The sequence below is a fragment of the Sphaerodactylus townsendi genome, linkage group LG02 (genome assembly GCF_021028975.2).
Source record: "Sphaerodactylus townsendi isolate TG3544 linkage group LG02, MPM_Stown_v2.3, whole genome shotgun sequence".
Taxonomy (NCBI): domain Eukaryota; kingdom Metazoa; phylum Chordata; class Lepidosauria; order Squamata; family Sphaerodactylidae; genus Sphaerodactylus; species Sphaerodactylus townsendi.
Window position 1 is genome coordinate 25,752,140 of NC_059426.1, and position 17,384 is coordinate 25,769,523.

Consider the following 17,384-nt stretch of genomic DNA (forward strand, 5'->3'; position numbering starts at 1 on the left):
CCTCTAACCATGGTAGGGAACTGGTCAGAAGTTCTCCACCTCTGCACGGAAGTGAGACTCTTGCAGGGGCTCCCTCTGCTGGTGGCTGCCCAAGGTGCACGGTACCAATATGGTGCCTGCTTGACTACATGGCTTATAGGGAACATTGGGTATAAGCTTTCGAGCATTAAAGTTCCCTTCATCAGATATGAACTTTGACTCTCAAAAGCTGATATCCAAAAAAATCTTGGGGGTCTCTAAGGGTGCTACTAGACTCAAGTCTAGCTGTTCTACTGCAGGTAGAACACAGCTGCTCTCTGAAACCTGAATATTAAAGTGCAGATTTTCTTTGATAGATGATAACAAATTATAGTACAAAATAGTTAGTCTGTCATCTTTCCTTGTTAAGATGGTGTATACTTTCCTTTTTTAAAAAAGGTAGCTTAAAGGAGAATTCCATCAGTCAATGGCTATATCTCGTTGTTTGCGGTCCCTGCTGTTGATATAAAGACAATGGAGCCTTTCTGTTATCATTTTAAGTGCTTTGAATGGTGGGCACATTGTGACATAGAGTTACCCTCCTAAGAAAATTACGCCATTCTAAGCTAATGGGTTTAGAAAGGCGTAACTGCGTAGGATCTCACATCTTAAATATTACTGGCAACTTTCCGAAGGCATTTCCCCCGCTTCTAAAAATCTAGTTGTTGTGTCTGTCTTCCATCCTCCCCACCCCCACCCCACCCCCGCTTTAGTTTCTCAGAGCCAGGTTGAGTGTGATTGAAAGATCAAAAGGCATGTGATTGAAAACAATGTCACCGCTCCCTGAAATTACTCTGATCGTAGACCTCTGCGCAGCGTTCTCAGGGGGATGTTTCCTACTCATCCCCCTCTTTTGGCTTTTCAGCTGCCCCATGATGATTAAATATCACTGTTCCACAGCTGTATAAAATAAGCTCCTAGGAGATTCCTCCTCATTGTTCCCAGCATAATCTCTTCCACTCGTTTCTTTAAAACAACAACAGCCAGACCCTCATTTTGTTGCTTTAGGGCTGCATCCCAGAAGTAAAATACTGGTGCCGATTAATCTGTGGTGACAGTAGAACCCTATTGCCTTCCACCGACCAACAATCCTCAGCGTAGTAATTACATATCATAGTTTCCCTTTAAGGATTCCACTTAGCATTTTAATCAATCTGAGATGCATAAAAATGCCTCTGTGGGGGAAGGATTGTTTTTAAATAATCACGTCTTTGAAAAAAACTGGTAGAATCTTGGTGTTAATTTTTCCTCAGTGCTGCACGTTCTGTTTCTGTATCTTCGTTCGCTTTTTGGAATCGTTAATGTTGCATGCTGCTGCCTATGTTCTGGATAACAGAATTGCCCTTTAGTTCGGCTGATTTTAATGCACATTTTGCTTACCTATTTTTTGTTTTGTTACATATGATATTGGTGAAGAATGACAGAAAACACAGAGAAATGGTGCATCCGCACTGTGAGGCTGAGAGAGCAATCCGAAGCACGTCTGCTCAGAACCTTATTCAAGTCTGTTCAGTGGGGCTTACTCCCCGCAAAGTATTCTTAGGATTCTGCTGTAAAATCAGCTTCCTGGGAACCAGTTACATTAACTGAAATGGACTTGCTCCTGAGTAGATCTGCTTGCAATTGCTCCCTGACAGTACCATTCTAAGCAGAGTTACACCCTTCTCGGTCCATTGGCTTCAATGGACTTAAGAAGGTTGTAAGTCTGTTTAGGGTACCGCTGTATACACGTGTGCAGGCTTTATGTTTGCAGGGCCATCAAATAGATTTATTCATTGTATAAGATTGTTAAGAGAGAGATGAACACATAGGCCAACAGGTAACAGGCACATATAAAATCATGATCCAGTTGAGAAGATCTGAGCATGCACACAAATGTCCCTATGTATAGCACTTACTACTTCTGAAAAACTGATCTTATTCAAGTATATATGTGCACAACTCTTCCATTCTATTATTATTATTATTATTATTATTATTATTATTATTATTATTATTATTATTATTATTATTATTATTATTATTATTTCATAGACCACCCAATCCCCGAAGGGCTCTGGGCGGTGTACAATAAGCAATCAATGCACAATAAAATACAAATCCTGAACAATAAACATTAAAATCCCTTAAATCACACTAGCAGCATTATCATAAAACCTATACAATTAGTATTAATCATTAATAACAGTAGTAATCGATCAATAGGGTCCGATCCTAAGGCCGGAAGGCGACCAGCAATGCCAGCAACAGAGATGGAATAAAGGCAGTGCTGGAGATGGAATAAGGTGCCATAGAGGGCATCACTACACCCTCCACCAATGTTGCTCTTGGATTTAAGGAGGCACCAGAAGCAGTTCTGGGAGAGATGTGGAGGGTCTGCATTGGGATAGGAAATTGGCAACAGTTGCTTCCCTGCACTGGTAGAAGCTAATTAATAGTGACCCCAGCAAGGGGCTTTCGATGCAAGCAAGAAATAGAGGTGGCCTGCCATCGTCTAACTGTTGTGCAATCCCGTGTACTATTATTTTAATCTAAGCCAGAGGTGGGATCCTGCAGGTTCTCACAGGTTACAAATTATTTGTGTGTGCCAAGAGGGGGTTACTAATTGGTGATTTTGCCATGTGATTTTTGCCTTAGTTACGCCCCTCCTCCGCTCCTCAGCAGTAGCGCACAGAACTTGAAGCAGTCTAGCAGGAGGTGCACCGGTGTGCGTGGCAGCCTGCACCTGCGTGCATTCGTTTCCCGCCCAAGGACCGGCGCAGTGGCTGCATCCTTGCCACAGCCCTGCCCAGCAATGCCCCGCCCCGGGAATGCCCGGCCATGCCCCCGTTGTGCCCCGCCCAGCCCCATTGGCGCTACGCCACTGTTTGAATCCCACCACCATGGGAACCTGTTACTAAAATTTTTGGATCCCACCACTGATCTAAGCCCATTCCAAGTCCACAGATGGACAGCAGATGGAACTTGATCCTCACAGTGAAAGTGATGGTGCCATTTGTTCAGATAATACTGAAGTGTCCTGTCTTATCTGGTCCATCATTCTGTTTCCAACTGTGTGCAGATCCACAAACTGAGTGTGCGTCTATTTAAACGTATGCTAGTGGTTCAACATAAACAGGCGTATTTCCACAGGGATGCCCAAAATATGCCCAGAATATTTGCATAATCAGAAGTGCTGAAGAATACAATGTACACAAGGTTTATATCTCAAAGAAGCTGCATAATGAATTAATTCAGAGGATCGAAAGTCTTAGAAAAATTACCATCACTATGTAGTACAAGGTTTATTACTGTATATACTACTATGAGAAAGCTTTATGATTTAGTCTGGAAATAGTATGCTATAATACTAACTATTGCTCAGACAACAATTGTCTCCCTTATGGCAGAATCTTTAAATAGCTTATAGCCCTGTTCCCTGATAAAAGATGCATACAGACATCACTGTGCCAAATGGGGATTTTTAGCCATCTGGAAGTTTTTTTATTAAACATTTCTTATTTTTCAGCAAACCCCCAGGTTTTCAAAATACTCTTTCATAGACCTGGGTTGCCCCTTCTCAGTGGATTTTTTGATCCTCAGTGAAGCTGTACTTGACAGTCGAATATATGTTATTAAAACATACTCATGAATAATAGTTGGGTGTAGATCAGCCTAATTTTAGCCTGCCCTCGATCCTTCTCTGAGTTATCCTGTTTATTGTGAGTGAGATGACAATTGATATAATGCCCCTCAGCGTGCAAAATGTCTCACAAGCTGCCATTTTAGTTTCTAGACACACAACCAAGTGCTAAATCAACTTCAGTGTCATTCCATAAAATATTTTTGAAGTTTTTTTTTAACTTGGGCTCACAACTGGTAAAATTGGATAGCACTGGAGTAACAGTTTGTTAGGGCGTTGTGGGTTTTCCGGGTTGTATGGCCATGTTCTGGTAGCATTTTCTCCTGATGTTTCGCCTGCATCTGTGGCTGGCATCTTTGAATATGCCAGCCACAGATGCAGGCGAAACGTCAGGAGAAAATGCTACTGGAACACGGCTATACAACCCGGAAAACCCACAACGCCCCAGTGATTCCTGCCGTGAAAGCCTTTGACAATAAACAGTTTGTTACTTTGTGTGTTTTTCCAGGAGCGGGTCTGCTTTGGCTCAACTGTACGGAACATCCGCTACCCTGGAACACCATCATTTTAACCATGCTGTCATGATTCTTCAAAGTGAGGTACAAAACCCGCTGAATCTTTTGTGAATGCAAATGTCTAGAGTAAACATTATCATTTTTTTTCAATTGGAAACACATTGATTACTCATTTCTGTCACTGTCAACATATGTAAAAACTATTCTGAGATTCTTTTGGCAGATCCTCCACTGGTTTTTGTGAAACAATGTTTTGTGTAACGGGAGTTCCCTCTACCAAAGAAGGCTGGAATGTTTCTGATTTTTGCCGTTTATAGCCATAAAGCTTCAATATCCTAGTAAATTATTCTTCATCATAAATACTGTATATTTTTCCCCTGGAATATGGCTTCGCATTGCTTCTGCCTTAATTAATACAGTAACTGTATAGTCTCTGATAAAATTCTATCACAGCCCCCTTGGAATTCTTAGAAAATAAGTTCATCTGATCAGAAAACGCAACTTTTTGTTTTGTGAAGTAAATGGTTTATTGTATTGTCGAAGGCTTTCACGGCCGGAATCACTTGGGTGCTGTGTGGTTTCCGGGCTGTATGGCCGTGTTCTAGCAGCATTCTCTCCTGACGTTTCGCCTGCATCTGTGGCTGAAGATGCCAGCCACAGATGCAGGCAAAACGTCAGGAGAGAATGCTGCTAGAATGCGGCCATACAGCCCAGAAACTACGCACCACCCCAATGGTTTATTGTTTTTCTTTCTCTCCTTCCTCAGCACTAAACATACTTTTACAAACTAGAAATAGATCTGTGTGGGGGGGGGATCCAGTTGTGAAGCACTCTTTCTGATAAAAGTAGTAATGAAATGTCAAGGATTGTGCTTATTCTTGTTTTATAGTTTGGTTCTCACTTTGGTTAACAAATTAACAATGGAGTCCTGAACAGAATTACATTTTTTCTGAGCCTGTTGACTTCAACGAATTTAGGATGTTATAACAGACTGCTTATAACTCTGACCTGGATAACCCATCAGATCTTGGAAACTAAGCAGGGCTGTCCCCGGTTAGTACTTAAATGGGAGACCAACGCAAAGGGAAAAGAGCAATGGAAAACCACCGCTGGAACTGTCTTCCCTTGAAAACCCCATGAGGGATCGCCATAAGTGACGGCACCTCACGCACAACTGTTTAGGACTGATCTGTAAGCAAAATATTTCAGTCAGTTAGGCAAAGAAAAGATCATAATCATTTGAGATATTTTCGTAAGCTTTCTTTCCCATTTTGAAATGAAGATTGCACTTAGATCACACAAGTTTAAAGCTGTGAATGCTGGCCATAATTTTTCAACCGGCTTCTGGCACCAATCTTCATGCTTTTGGTTCTGATCCACGACTCCGTGTAAATACAGTAAACTTTCCCTTCCTCTTATGACAGACTTCCATTCTGCTCCATTCTGCCCACTTTTGAAATCTGGGGATTCGAGGAGCGTGAGGAACTGCTGATCTGTAGTCCCATTCTTCCTGTTAATCTGGACCATATTAACCCTTCTTGAGTACATGAAGCTGCCTTATTCTGAGTTAGACCGCTGGGCTATCAAGGTCACTTCCAAAGGACGTAGCTAAGGCCCCTTCCGCACATGCAGAATAATGCACTTTCAGTCCACTTTCACAATGGTTTGCAAGTGGATTTTGCTATTTCACAGTAAAATCCAGCTGCAGAGTGCATTGAAAGTGGATTGAAAGTGCATTATTCTGCATGTGCGGAAGGGGCCTTATAAGCATAATTAGATTCATGCTGGAGAGGCCACTCCGTGGCTACTAGCAAACCTCTGAATACTAGTGCTGGGAGGCAATAGCAGGGGAGGGCCCTGGCCTTTACACCCTTTTTTACCCTCCAGGGCAGCTCATCTGTTCTGTGAAACTGGATGCTGGATTAGATGGACCACTGGTCTCATCTCATGTTATTATGTTAGTATTGTCTGCTCAGACTAGCAGCCGCTCTCCATGGCCAGGTGGAGGTGGGGTAGGTAGGTGGGGCTGAGGGTAGGTGGAGGTGGGGTAGGTAGGTAGATAGGTGTGAGGTAGGTGGGGCTGAGAGAGCCCTCACATCACCTGTTCCCTTTAACTGCAGATGCTTAGCATTGAACTTGGGACCTTCTGCTTGCCAAGCAGATGCTCTACCATTGAGCCATGAAGCCTCTCCCTCTCGTGGAGGGAATAAGAAACATATTCACAAGTCTTTCTGTGGCCCCTTCCGCACATGCAGAAGAATGCACTTTCAATCCACTTTCACAATTGTTTGAAAATGGATTTTGCTGTTCCCCACAGTAAAATCCAGCTTCAAAGTGCATTGAAAGTGGATTGAAAGTGCATTATTCTGCATGTGCGGAAGGGGTCTACGTGCCTGAGCAAGGATAGTATTTTATTGCCCTCCTTCTGATCCTCCTCTCCCCTGACATCCTGCTTATTGAAAGCCTAGATTGTGGGAACACACGCAAAGTGCATCAGTATTCAGTGTGCTCAACGTATTCTGAATTCGGGTTTTATATTTCTTCAGCACCAAACTTGGATTGTGTTACAGTTCACACCTACTTTTCTAACAGAAGATGTTTTAACCTCATAGTCCTTTCCCAAAAGAATAAGGGTTCATAATCAGTTTCAGTGAAACATTGATAGCCGTTCTAAAAACACTCATCCCTGTATAACGCATACATCATAAATATATACTGCAGCCCCAGAAAGAGTCTTTCTTAACATTCTGTTTTCAAGACAGGGAATTCAGAAAGGGAGGGGTGATCAAAGGGGGCCTTGCATTAGCGATTGAACATAAATGAATACTGTGAGGTATTAGAAGAGGAGTTGCTGACAAAGAGGAGAGGACAGAATGCTAATAAAGCAACCGAGACAATTATCTAATATATTAAAGTTTAGAAAAAGAAAAAGGTGGTGGGGATGATTCATTGGATGGAAAAAAAATCGTTGAATGGTGTATAAATAGGAGTCTGGGAAAAGAGCTGGGGATTTATGGAGCCATAAAACACTGAGAAAACAAAACAAAAAAGCCCATCATATGTTCAGAGTTTGGAATTAACAAGGGTGGAAGGGAGTGGAATTGCAGAGGCAAGCTCCAGCCCCAATTGATATGCATTTCTTGGAACCTATGCCCAGAGTCTCTGTGTGTACACGTGTATGCACGTATGACTCTCTTCGCACAGCTAGGAACCAGTTTCTCCCATTCATTTTTATGATTGTGCCGTGAACATGTTCTGCAGTAAATGTGTGGATTCCATCAATACATTAAGTCAATCTTGACTTCAGTTTGAGGATCCCAAGATTTCACCTTTCACGTGATATATCTTTGAAGTGATACTGATTTTCCTCCAGCTAGCTTTCTTCTCTTCATCGAGCTCTTAATCATGAGTAGATCCAATTGTAACTAAGTGCCCTTGACATAGCAGGCTGGGGTGTCTACCTTCACATTGTTCCCATGTTCCTCTTTGCATTTGTGGATTGTGCCAGAAGAAAGAGGAGAACATCAACCAGGGTAGGTAGTGATTAGATTAAGGACTCTAATCTGGAGAACTGGGTTTGATTCCCCACTCCTCCACATGAGCAGTGGACTCTTATCTGGTGAACTGGTCCGTTTTCCCCACTTCTCCACAAAAAGCCTTCTGGGTGACCTTGGGCTACTCACAGTTCTTTCAGAACTCTTTCATCCCCACCTATCTCACAAGGCCTCTGTTGAGGGGAGAGGAAGGGAGGTCAGTTGTAAGCCATTTTGAGACTGTTTACAAGAGAGAAAGCTTTGGTATAAACAACTCGTCCATTAAAAAACTTGTAAAGGGACACTAACGGAGACTCAAGGACTCCTAAATATATGTATCAGGACCGTGGCGTACTGCCACAAAAGGACAAGCCTCCTCCCCAAGCTCCAGCTGGTCATTTTCCTGCCACCTCACCCTCACCAACTTTGCTGGCACCCTGTGGATGGGTGGATTCCCTCCATGTGCCCAGTATACTGCACAAGAATGGAGGGGCCACCTGGCCATTGCACTGCCCTCATCTCCCGCCTGGGGTTTGTAGGGAGGGAACCTCTGTTTTGTGCAGTCCCCAAGCCCCGGAGTTGGGTGCCACTTACCCAAAATGCGGCTGGGCAAGAGCGAGGTGAGCATGAAGCCACGCCCTGACAGTGCCTGCTGTGTCTCTGCGCAGCTTTGCATCCCACTGTTGTCACCCAGCAAAGAAGCGGTAGAGGAACCGAGGGTGGCTCCATCCCTTCCCACAAGGTCCACAGAACCTCGGGCAGGGGAAGAGTGCACAGCAGGATCCCCCTAACACCTCCCTGCTCCACAGCCTTCCTTCTGGCCTGGGAAAGGACAGGAAGCTGCCAAAAGCCTGCAGCATCCATGGCAGTGGGAGCAAAATCAATGGAAGTGTGCTGGGGGCGGGGGGCAGGCCCTAGTCCCGTGGTGGTGAACCTTTGGCACTCCAGATGTTATGGACTACAATTCCCATCAGCTTCTGCCAGCATGGCCAATTGGTCATGCTGGCAGGGGCTGGTGGGAATTGTAGTCCATAACATCTGGAGTGCCAAAGGTTCGCCACCACTGCCCTAGTGCCACCCAGCTCCCAGGCAGGCAGGCAGTGGGGTCCTGGCAGTGTGGTGAGGTAGGGGCAGATGGCCAGATAGGCAGAAGGGGCAGGTCACCAAAATGCACCCCTTGCAAATGGCTCCTGGGTCAAATGACCCTGCCCCAAGATATGCCAGTGTATCAGGAAGTGATACTCATTGAACTCATGGGGACTTAACACGTTCCACATTAGGGTTGCCAGGTCCCCCAAATCCAGTCACCCTCAGGGTGGGGGAGTAGGGTTGCCAGCTCCAAGTTGTGAAGATTTGGGGATTTTGCCTTGGGGGGACAAGGACCTCAGCTGGGTCCAGTGCCAGAGAGTCCATCCTCCAAAAAAAAATCCATTTTCTCTGGGGAAACAGGTCCCTGTAGTTGGGAGATGAGCTATAATTCCAGGGGATCCCCAGGTCCCAGTTGGTGGCTGGCATCCCAATTCCACATCAGCCTGAAACTTAGGCCCCTTCCGCACATGCAGAAGAATGCACTTTCAATCCACTTTCAATGCACTCTGCAGCTGGATTTTACTGTACGGAATAGCAAAATCCACTTGCAAACCATTGTGAAAGTGGACTGAAAGTGCATTATTCTGCATGTGCAGAAGGGCCCTTAATAGATGTCTACAATGTGTCTGCTAATACATATACATTTGTTAGGAAAGCAGCCAAAGAACTCAGCAATATAGTTCCGAAGGCATTTAAGGAATGAGCAAAATTAAGAGTTTTTGCTGTTCAATGAATTGCATGCACCAAATGTCTTTCTGTATCGTTTCAATCTAGCGGAGGAGGGGAAAAGATGAAAACGGCTTAATTACAGTGGCTGATGGAAATATTTTCGTCATGATTTTTGCCTTGAATGAAGAAGCATTGGTGGTAATGATGACATGCATTGTCGAGTGATTGGAAAACCTTTAAAACCCCTGCATTGATTTTCAACTATTTATCTTTGCTATCTCTTTCATTATAGGGTCACAACATCTTTGCTAACTTGTCCTCCAAGGACTACAGTGACCTTATGCAGCTTCTGAAGAAGTCAATATTGGCAACTGACCTCACTCTCTATTTTGAGTAGGTATTGGCATTTTCTGAATTTGACAAATTAAAATCTGAGAAAACCACAGCCCCTGATGACCTTTTAAATACCAGTGAGGGCACGTGGCACATAACGCTCGCAGTTAGTATTTAAGGATCGTTTGAATTATTTACTCCAGTGCCGTCTGCATTTTACAAGCATTTTACATATATTATGTGTAGCTGTTTTATTTTATTTTATTTTTTAAATGTAATATAATTTCATACGAATACAGATAGTAATGAAAATACAAACACAACATACCATAAAAACAAATTGCAAAACACCCACTAAATGACGCCAACTAAAAGAAACCGAAACCGAAATTAAGAAATAACCTTTTCCATTCTCTGTATTGCATTTGACTATAAATGATCTAATTCATAAGTATTGTTATTCTTTTTTGATAAAAAGTTAACTTTACCAAAATAGGAATCATTTTTATTTTACCTATCCAGTCATGTAGGTTGGGAGTAACTTTTTGATTCCAATTTCTAGCAAAAAATTAATCTTGCAGCAGTAATTATATAGAAAACCATAAGGTGGAACATGCTTGTTTTATTAAGTCCGGATATCCCTTTCAGTGGAAAACTAGCATTTCAATGATCTAGTCGTCCATTCTCAGTAATGTCTGCTAGCTCACATGAACACGTGAAGCTGGCTTGTCCTGAATTAGGCCATTGGTCCATCAAAGTCAACGTTGTCTTCTCAGACTGGGATTGGCTCTCCAGGGTCTTTTGATGGTCTTTTTAACTGGTGATATCAGGGATTGAACCTGGGACGTTCTACATGCCAAGCAGAGGTTCTGCCACTAAGCCACGGCCTCTCCCCAAGCTCAGGTTGTCCACTCTGACTGGAAGTAGGTCTCCCAGAGTCTAGATTGATTTGCTGGGGATCCTTCCATTAGAGATCCTTCAACTGGAAACACCAGAGTGAATTTGGTGCCAGGCAGAGCGTAGACTCTACACTGAGCCCCGGCCTTTTGCCTTCCTTTTCTACAGACTCTATTCATTTGCAAAGAAATCTGCCAACTTTTTTTCCGGACATGCTCTTGCACATGTGCATAATTCCAAGAAATTCAGCAAACAAATCTTTGTTATTTGTTTGCATCTGCTTGTGGATAAATTATTCCCCTTTTGAATTTCTGCCTATTGTAGAGTTTTTAAAGACAGATACACCTGCCAGGAAAAAAGCTGATATATAAACTTGAGTAAATCTTCTCTGAAGAGCCAGCACAGAGTAGTGGTTAAGAGTGACCGGAGGACAAGATTTGAGTCCTTTCTCCTCCACATGAAGCCTGCTGGGTGCAGAGGCGCCCAGGGTTACATATGGGGTCACAAATCTCCAGACTGCAGCCATTTTGTCACATGGAGGGGCGCAGAAAATCGCCCCCGGACCCCTCCTCTTTCCCCCAGGGTCCATACACTGACTTCAAGGCCTGGTGCAAAAAAAGTTGTTTGGTTGTGGTGGGGGAGGGCGGCCAACCATCCGTGGGGGGGGGGAGGGGCTCAGATTTTGCACTGGGCTACATTTTCACTAGATATGACTCTAGCTGGGTGACCTTGGGTCACAGATCTTTCAGAACTCTCTCAGCCTATGTGGAGGAGGTAACGGCAAACCACCTCTGAATATCTCCTGCCTTGAAAACCCTTCGGCATCACCATAAGTCAGCTGTAACTTGTCGGCAGGCGCGTGCGCGCGCGCGCACACACACACAGGCTCTCAGAAATGTATCAGATTATCAGAATGCCACATCTTTTCCTTAGAGGAAAGGATGCGGCAGTGGATGGGGTTTGCTGGCAGTCCACAGAGCAAACCTGGGTAGTGTCAGCTTGTGCGTGAATGAGGTGAGGTGATGCAGAAGAAAGCTCATTTAAGGCACCATTGAGCTTGCGTCTTCCACTTTGACCTACCTCAGCAAGCCATCCCCCCCATGATAGAAGTTTTGGAAAAGTACCTTACGTATAATGCTTCTTTATGCACCTTAAGGCATCATTTCAATGCTGAAAGTGAAATACCTGTGGGCTTCAGTGCCTTCATGGAATTGGGATATATACTTGGGTGGTGGATGTCACAACCCAAAGACATTGCAGCTAGGAAAGAAATTTGGGGCTCAACAGCTTTGGGCTCAGAGCTAGTATAGCCATAGCTAGAATACAGGGATGCTGTTTTTGTTTTTTGTTTTTTGCATCCTATCCATTATCCAACCTGTGGTTGACTGTTTGCCTTTGGTTGTTGCAGATGCTTGACCCGTTGTAAAATAAAGTGAGCCTTTCAGGGAGCAATCGTGAGCAGCTTTACTAAGGTCCGCCATGCCCCATCTTGTTGAATGAGGCTTACTCCTCGGAAAGTGCCTTCAGGACTGCAGCTTCACAATGCAATCCTAAACAGAGCTATTCCTGTCTAAGGCCATTGAAATGATTGGGCTTAGACTGGAGTAATTCTCTTTAGGATTCTGTTGTTAGTCTCCCAGTGAGCATTGCTAGCCTTGACCTTGATTGCCCAGGGTAGCCCTATCTTAGCAGTTCAGGGAAGCTAAGCAGGATCAACTAAAATCTCTCCAATTATTTTTTTTCTACTAGGAGCAGCAGTGGCGTAGTGGTTAAGAGCAGGTGTACTCTAATCTGGAAGAACCGGGTTTGATTCCCCGCTCTGCCGCCTGAGCTGTGGAGGCTTATCTGGGAAATTCAGATTAGGCTGAACACTCCCACACACGCCAGCTGGGTGACCTTGGGCTAGTCACGGTTCTGAGCTCTTTCAGCCTCACCTGCCTCACAGGGTGTTTGTTGTGAGGGGGGGAGGGAAAGGAGATTGTAAGCCCCTTTGAGTCTCCTTGCAGGAGAGAAAGGGAGGATATAAATCCAACTCTTCTTCTTCTTCTTCTTCTTCTTCTTCTTCTTCTTCTTCTTCTTCTTCTTCTTCTTCTTCTTCTTCTTCTTCTTCTTCTTCTTCTTCTTCTTCTTCTTCTTCTTCTTCTTCTTCTTCTTCTTCTTCTTCTTCTTCTTCTTCTTCTTCTTCCCTGTTTTGACACAAAGAAGAGGTGAGCTAACCCAGGAGCTGCCACATGTACTTCTATATTGATATAAGACTCTTACGATTGTTCTTGGTTCCCATCTGATGTCATAATGCAGTTTGTTGAAGTTGGGTGTGAGAAGGTCATCTTCCGGTCATGGCTGAAAGTTTTATTTCCTTGTCAATTAATAAACGGTCTGTAGAACAATGGGGAAAAGGGGAATTTTCACACTTAGTTCTATTTTCTGAGGAAGGAAACAAATATGCCTTTAAATGGCAGGGTTTTGTATATGAATGAAAAAAGGTCCCACTCATTAAAAACAAAACACCTCTGTGTGGTGCTGATGCAATGCAGAATTGCCTGTGAACAGTTAAGGATGAGATTGATTTAATGCCTGCATGCCAGCTAGTCAAGGCCATTAAAATTGTCATCACTGCAGATCTTATTCCCAGAGGGGTTGTTAGGCCATCATGCATGAATCTACAAGAGAGGGAAGGAAATTTCATTCCTGCTTATGTGACTTTGGATTGTGTTAGAAACTTTTTGTAACGGGCAAGCACTTTGGTATACTTTATGGGACCAAAGATGTGAGAAAAACATGTTTTGATTGTGGCCTTATTAATATTCTTCCTACTCAATGAAACAGAAAAAGGCAGTCATCATGGAGGAGGAAGCAACTACCCCCCCCCCCCAACTGCTCTTTTGTGTTTTTGACAGCCTGACTTTTGAAGCTTACCTATTTCTGTTCAAGACTATATAGATGACCGCTAGCCCTGTGAAGACCATCTCTTGTTGGTATATGCACAATACAGATTGACCATCTGGCTGGAAGTTGCACATGTTTCTGGGAGTGATGTGCAAACAAGAGAACCTTCCGCACACGCAAAATAATGCGTTTTCAAACCACTTTCACAACTGTTTGCAAGTGGATTTTGCCATTCTGCACAGCTTCAAAGGGCACTGAAAGCAGTTTGAAAGTGCATTATTCTGCATGTGCGGAATGAGCTAAAGAGTGGCAACAAATCTGACACACTAGATCAGGGGCCTGTAGGCACCATGACACCTACCAACACCTTTTCTGTCACCTGCTAAGTATTTTAGGAAGTGGGTAGGAGCAGGTAGGGCTTTTGCCCAGCAAGGCTTCTGATATTGGAGATTTGATTGGCTGTGCAATTTGGTTTTTTTTAAATGTTGCTTTGGCAGCAACTGCCCCCACATCATAAGGATATGCACTGTGCTACTGAAGTTAAGCTGTGGCAATCGTTCTGTGACTGGCTACACCTCCTGTGGCAGCCATTTTATGGCAGCCATTTTGTTGCTGGTCTCAGAATTTCAAATGTGCCCAGAGGGAAAAAGGTGTGGACCCCTTCTCTAGATTTTATGTCAATAGGGCCAGAGCCCAAGACTATCTTGGAAATAGCATAGTCCTATCTACCAGGATGGTCTGTCAATAATTTGCAAAGCTGAATACGTTCTGATGAAACATTTCCACACATGTACAGGCACTAAAGTAAATGCCATCTCATGAATGCTATACTCTGTGATGGAATTTTCCTTCTGCCTTTCCCCAGAGCCTTTTTGTTCTGTGAGAGAGGGCTGATCAGTTTATCGTAATCTGGTTTAATTTGATCTGGTTAAACCACAAGGCCATATCCGTATGTTGTAGATAACCACTATTCCTTCATTGTAGACTGGGGAAGGGAGCGGGAAATTAGGGAGGGTTCCATTCTAACTTTATTTGTGGAGATTTTTATTTACCTAATGAAACCAGATGCCTCAATGCCTTGAGTCTGGAAATGCCTTAAAGACCAACAATTTGCTGATCTTAAGGCAATAGTGGACTCTAGTTTTGTTCTGTTACTACCAACTAACACAGCTACCCATCTGAAACTATCTTCATGCAATATGTGTATCATTCTTAAAATTAGAAGTCACCTCCTTTGGCACCTTTTGGTTATATAATTCCACTTTGATCTGATTTATAAACCATGACATTTTTTATCTTCTCATCCATCTGTTTTTCTTGTGCTACATCTCAGGAAAATTATAATGAGTTGCTTTCTGTAAATGTAGCTTATCAAAAAAGTATTTTTTACTTTAACTGTGCAATCCGTGGGGGGCGGACCACATTAGGAGTAGCCGCTGCTCCGGTGCCAGTGTCCCTAACATCATCCAAATGATGCAAGGGACAGCACGTGGGCCATGTATTTGGCACTGGGAGTATGTGCAGCAGTGTGTTGCCCAGGTGCTGTGGAGGGGTCAACACTGGTACTCCTCTGATGCAGGAGCCTGTGCTGGTGTGGACTTCCAGTGCCCTTTCGGCCAGGGAACATCCCCTTTTCTGGGCCCAGTCTTATACCACCAAAATGGATGGCATAAGCCTTCACACTCAGTGAGGCTTTTTGATAGCCAACAGGTTTTTCTTTCTTTTTTCTTGACGGCTGTGCCACAAAATACCTTTTTGGAGGCAGGGCAGTGGTGCTGTGCCCATTCGCCACAGATCTATCGCTTCCCTTTGCACTAGGCTACCTCTGATATGTCTTTCATGTCAAAGTAGCTTGATTATGATGATTTCTAAATTAGGGTTAGAAAAAATCAGTATACAGGTTTAGAGATGTAACAAAACAAGTCACAGCCCAAGTGTGCTTACAGAAACATACTTTTTATATATATATTATTGGGCTTTTTTAACAACTACAACAAAACTAACATGGCGAAATAAACAGAGAATCGCCTTACAGCAAGTGCCAAGGAATTCTACATGAAGAATAACAAAGACCACTTAAAATATCTAGTTGAATTAGTTGAGTAAAAGATGAAAGCTGGTAAAAATGGGCTAGAATACTAGATGTCAAGTGTATTGAAAGGAATGTTAGATCTCAGTTTAAATCATGTAATTAGTGGGATGGATGATCAAGGCAAGACTGTCAAGTTTTATATAAAAGTCTTCAGTTTTGAAAAGGGAGCTTAGTCTGTTTTTATTTATTTTAAAATTGAATCTTGGTTAGAATCTTTTAAAAATTTTAAAGCTTGTTGATCTCGATATTGGTGAAAAGTGTATTATATTATACCTTTACAATGGGTTATGGGTGGGAAGTTGATTTCGTTATAAGTATTGCTCACCTGTGTTGTTCACGTAGTATAGTGTGACTGGTTCACTTACAGATACATACTTAGATGCCATCTGTCTTCCAAGGAGCTCAGAAGAGCACACATAAAGTTTTGTTGTTTCATCAACCTTGTTGAAAAGGTTTCAATGAGAGCTGGTGAATGGCCCAAGGTCATTCATTGGATGGGGTTCTGCACTCAGGTTTCCCCAGTTCGGGGGTCTGCAATCTGCAGTTCTCCAAATGTTCATGGACTACAATTCCCATCAGCCCCTGCCAGCATGGCCAATTGGCCATGCTGGCAGGGGCTGCTGGGTTTGTAGTCCATGAACATCTAGAGAGCCGCAGGTTGCAGACCCTTACCCTAGTTCAATTCCAACACTTCTGCCACTACTCCAAACTACATTTCACTACATTGTGACCTTTTATGTGATTTTATAATTGTTTTATTTCTGTTGGTTTTGTTGTGCTTTTGGTAACCATTTTTTTTAATATTGTAAGCTGCCTTGAGTTATGGAGGCTGGAAAGACATCAAATAAATGTTTTACACAAATAAATACATGGCTGGTTTAAAACAAGAGTTGCTTTTTTTTCTTGGTCACTGGGTGACTTTTAGTTTTAGCTTGATTCCAATGCAAAGTGATAAATCTGTATATATTTAAATTAACTGGTACATTACCTATTCAATACGTCTAAAAGGCCTAAAATTATACCACTCGGGGGTGTTGGCAACCCTACACATTTGTACAACCCAATTGTTTACTGAATGCATTTCATCTTTGCAAAAAAAAGTCCAATTATTTTTTTCTTTGTTGCCAGGGTACAATAGGAGACTGTGAGATTAATGAGCTGTTGTAAAAACATCGCACAATTAAATTAATTTTTTTTAATAGGGGTATATCCTTTGGTAAGGCTCCTACTTGTTATGTATGCTGGTACAGTAATTTATAAAGAGCATAGTGACATTTGGGTTAGATAAGAATCTCACATGGAAAGGTGACAAAGATTTTGTCATACAGAAGTTTTCGTCTTAGAAACTGGCCTGTTCCTTAACACTGACATGTTTTGTTGCAGGAAGAGGAACGACTTTTTTGAACTTGTCAGCAAAGGTGACTACAACTGGAGTGTCAATGGCCAGCGAGAAATATTCCGGTAAGTGAGACCTTTCTTTTGTGCGGACTACCTTTATTTTAATTTGCCTGTGGTAATAGTGGCAAAGGGTGGCAGCTACCCTGTTACTCCCAGTCTCAGGCATCCCCTGAAAATAAGAGGCCTTAGATGGGGTTACTGGAGGTCACAAAATATAAGGCATCCCAAAAAATTGAGGCCAGTAGCAAAGTTTTTGTTTGGAAGCATGCCCGACTGAACAGAACACAAGAAAAAATAAGACATCCCCTGAAAATAAGACATAGCACATCTTT

General features: G+C 43.0%; 1 protein-coding gene across 1 annotated transcript in view; it reads left to right on the plus strand.

Annotated features, from left to right (window-relative positions):
- Window positions 1-17,384, plus strand: part of PDE11A (phosphodiesterase 11A) — a 219,634-nt gene that overhangs the window by 170,943 nt on the left and 31,307 nt on the right. Inside the window, exons 14-16 of the mRNA XM_048484470.1 lie at window positions 4,149-4,239; window positions 9,739-9,839; window positions 17,038-17,115. Coding sequence (XP_048340427.1) covers window positions 4,149-4,239; window positions 9,739-9,839; window positions 17,038-17,115 — 270 coding nt within the window. The remainder of the gene's footprint in view (window positions 1-4,148; window positions 4,240-9,738; window positions 9,840-17,037; window positions 17,116-17,384) is intronic.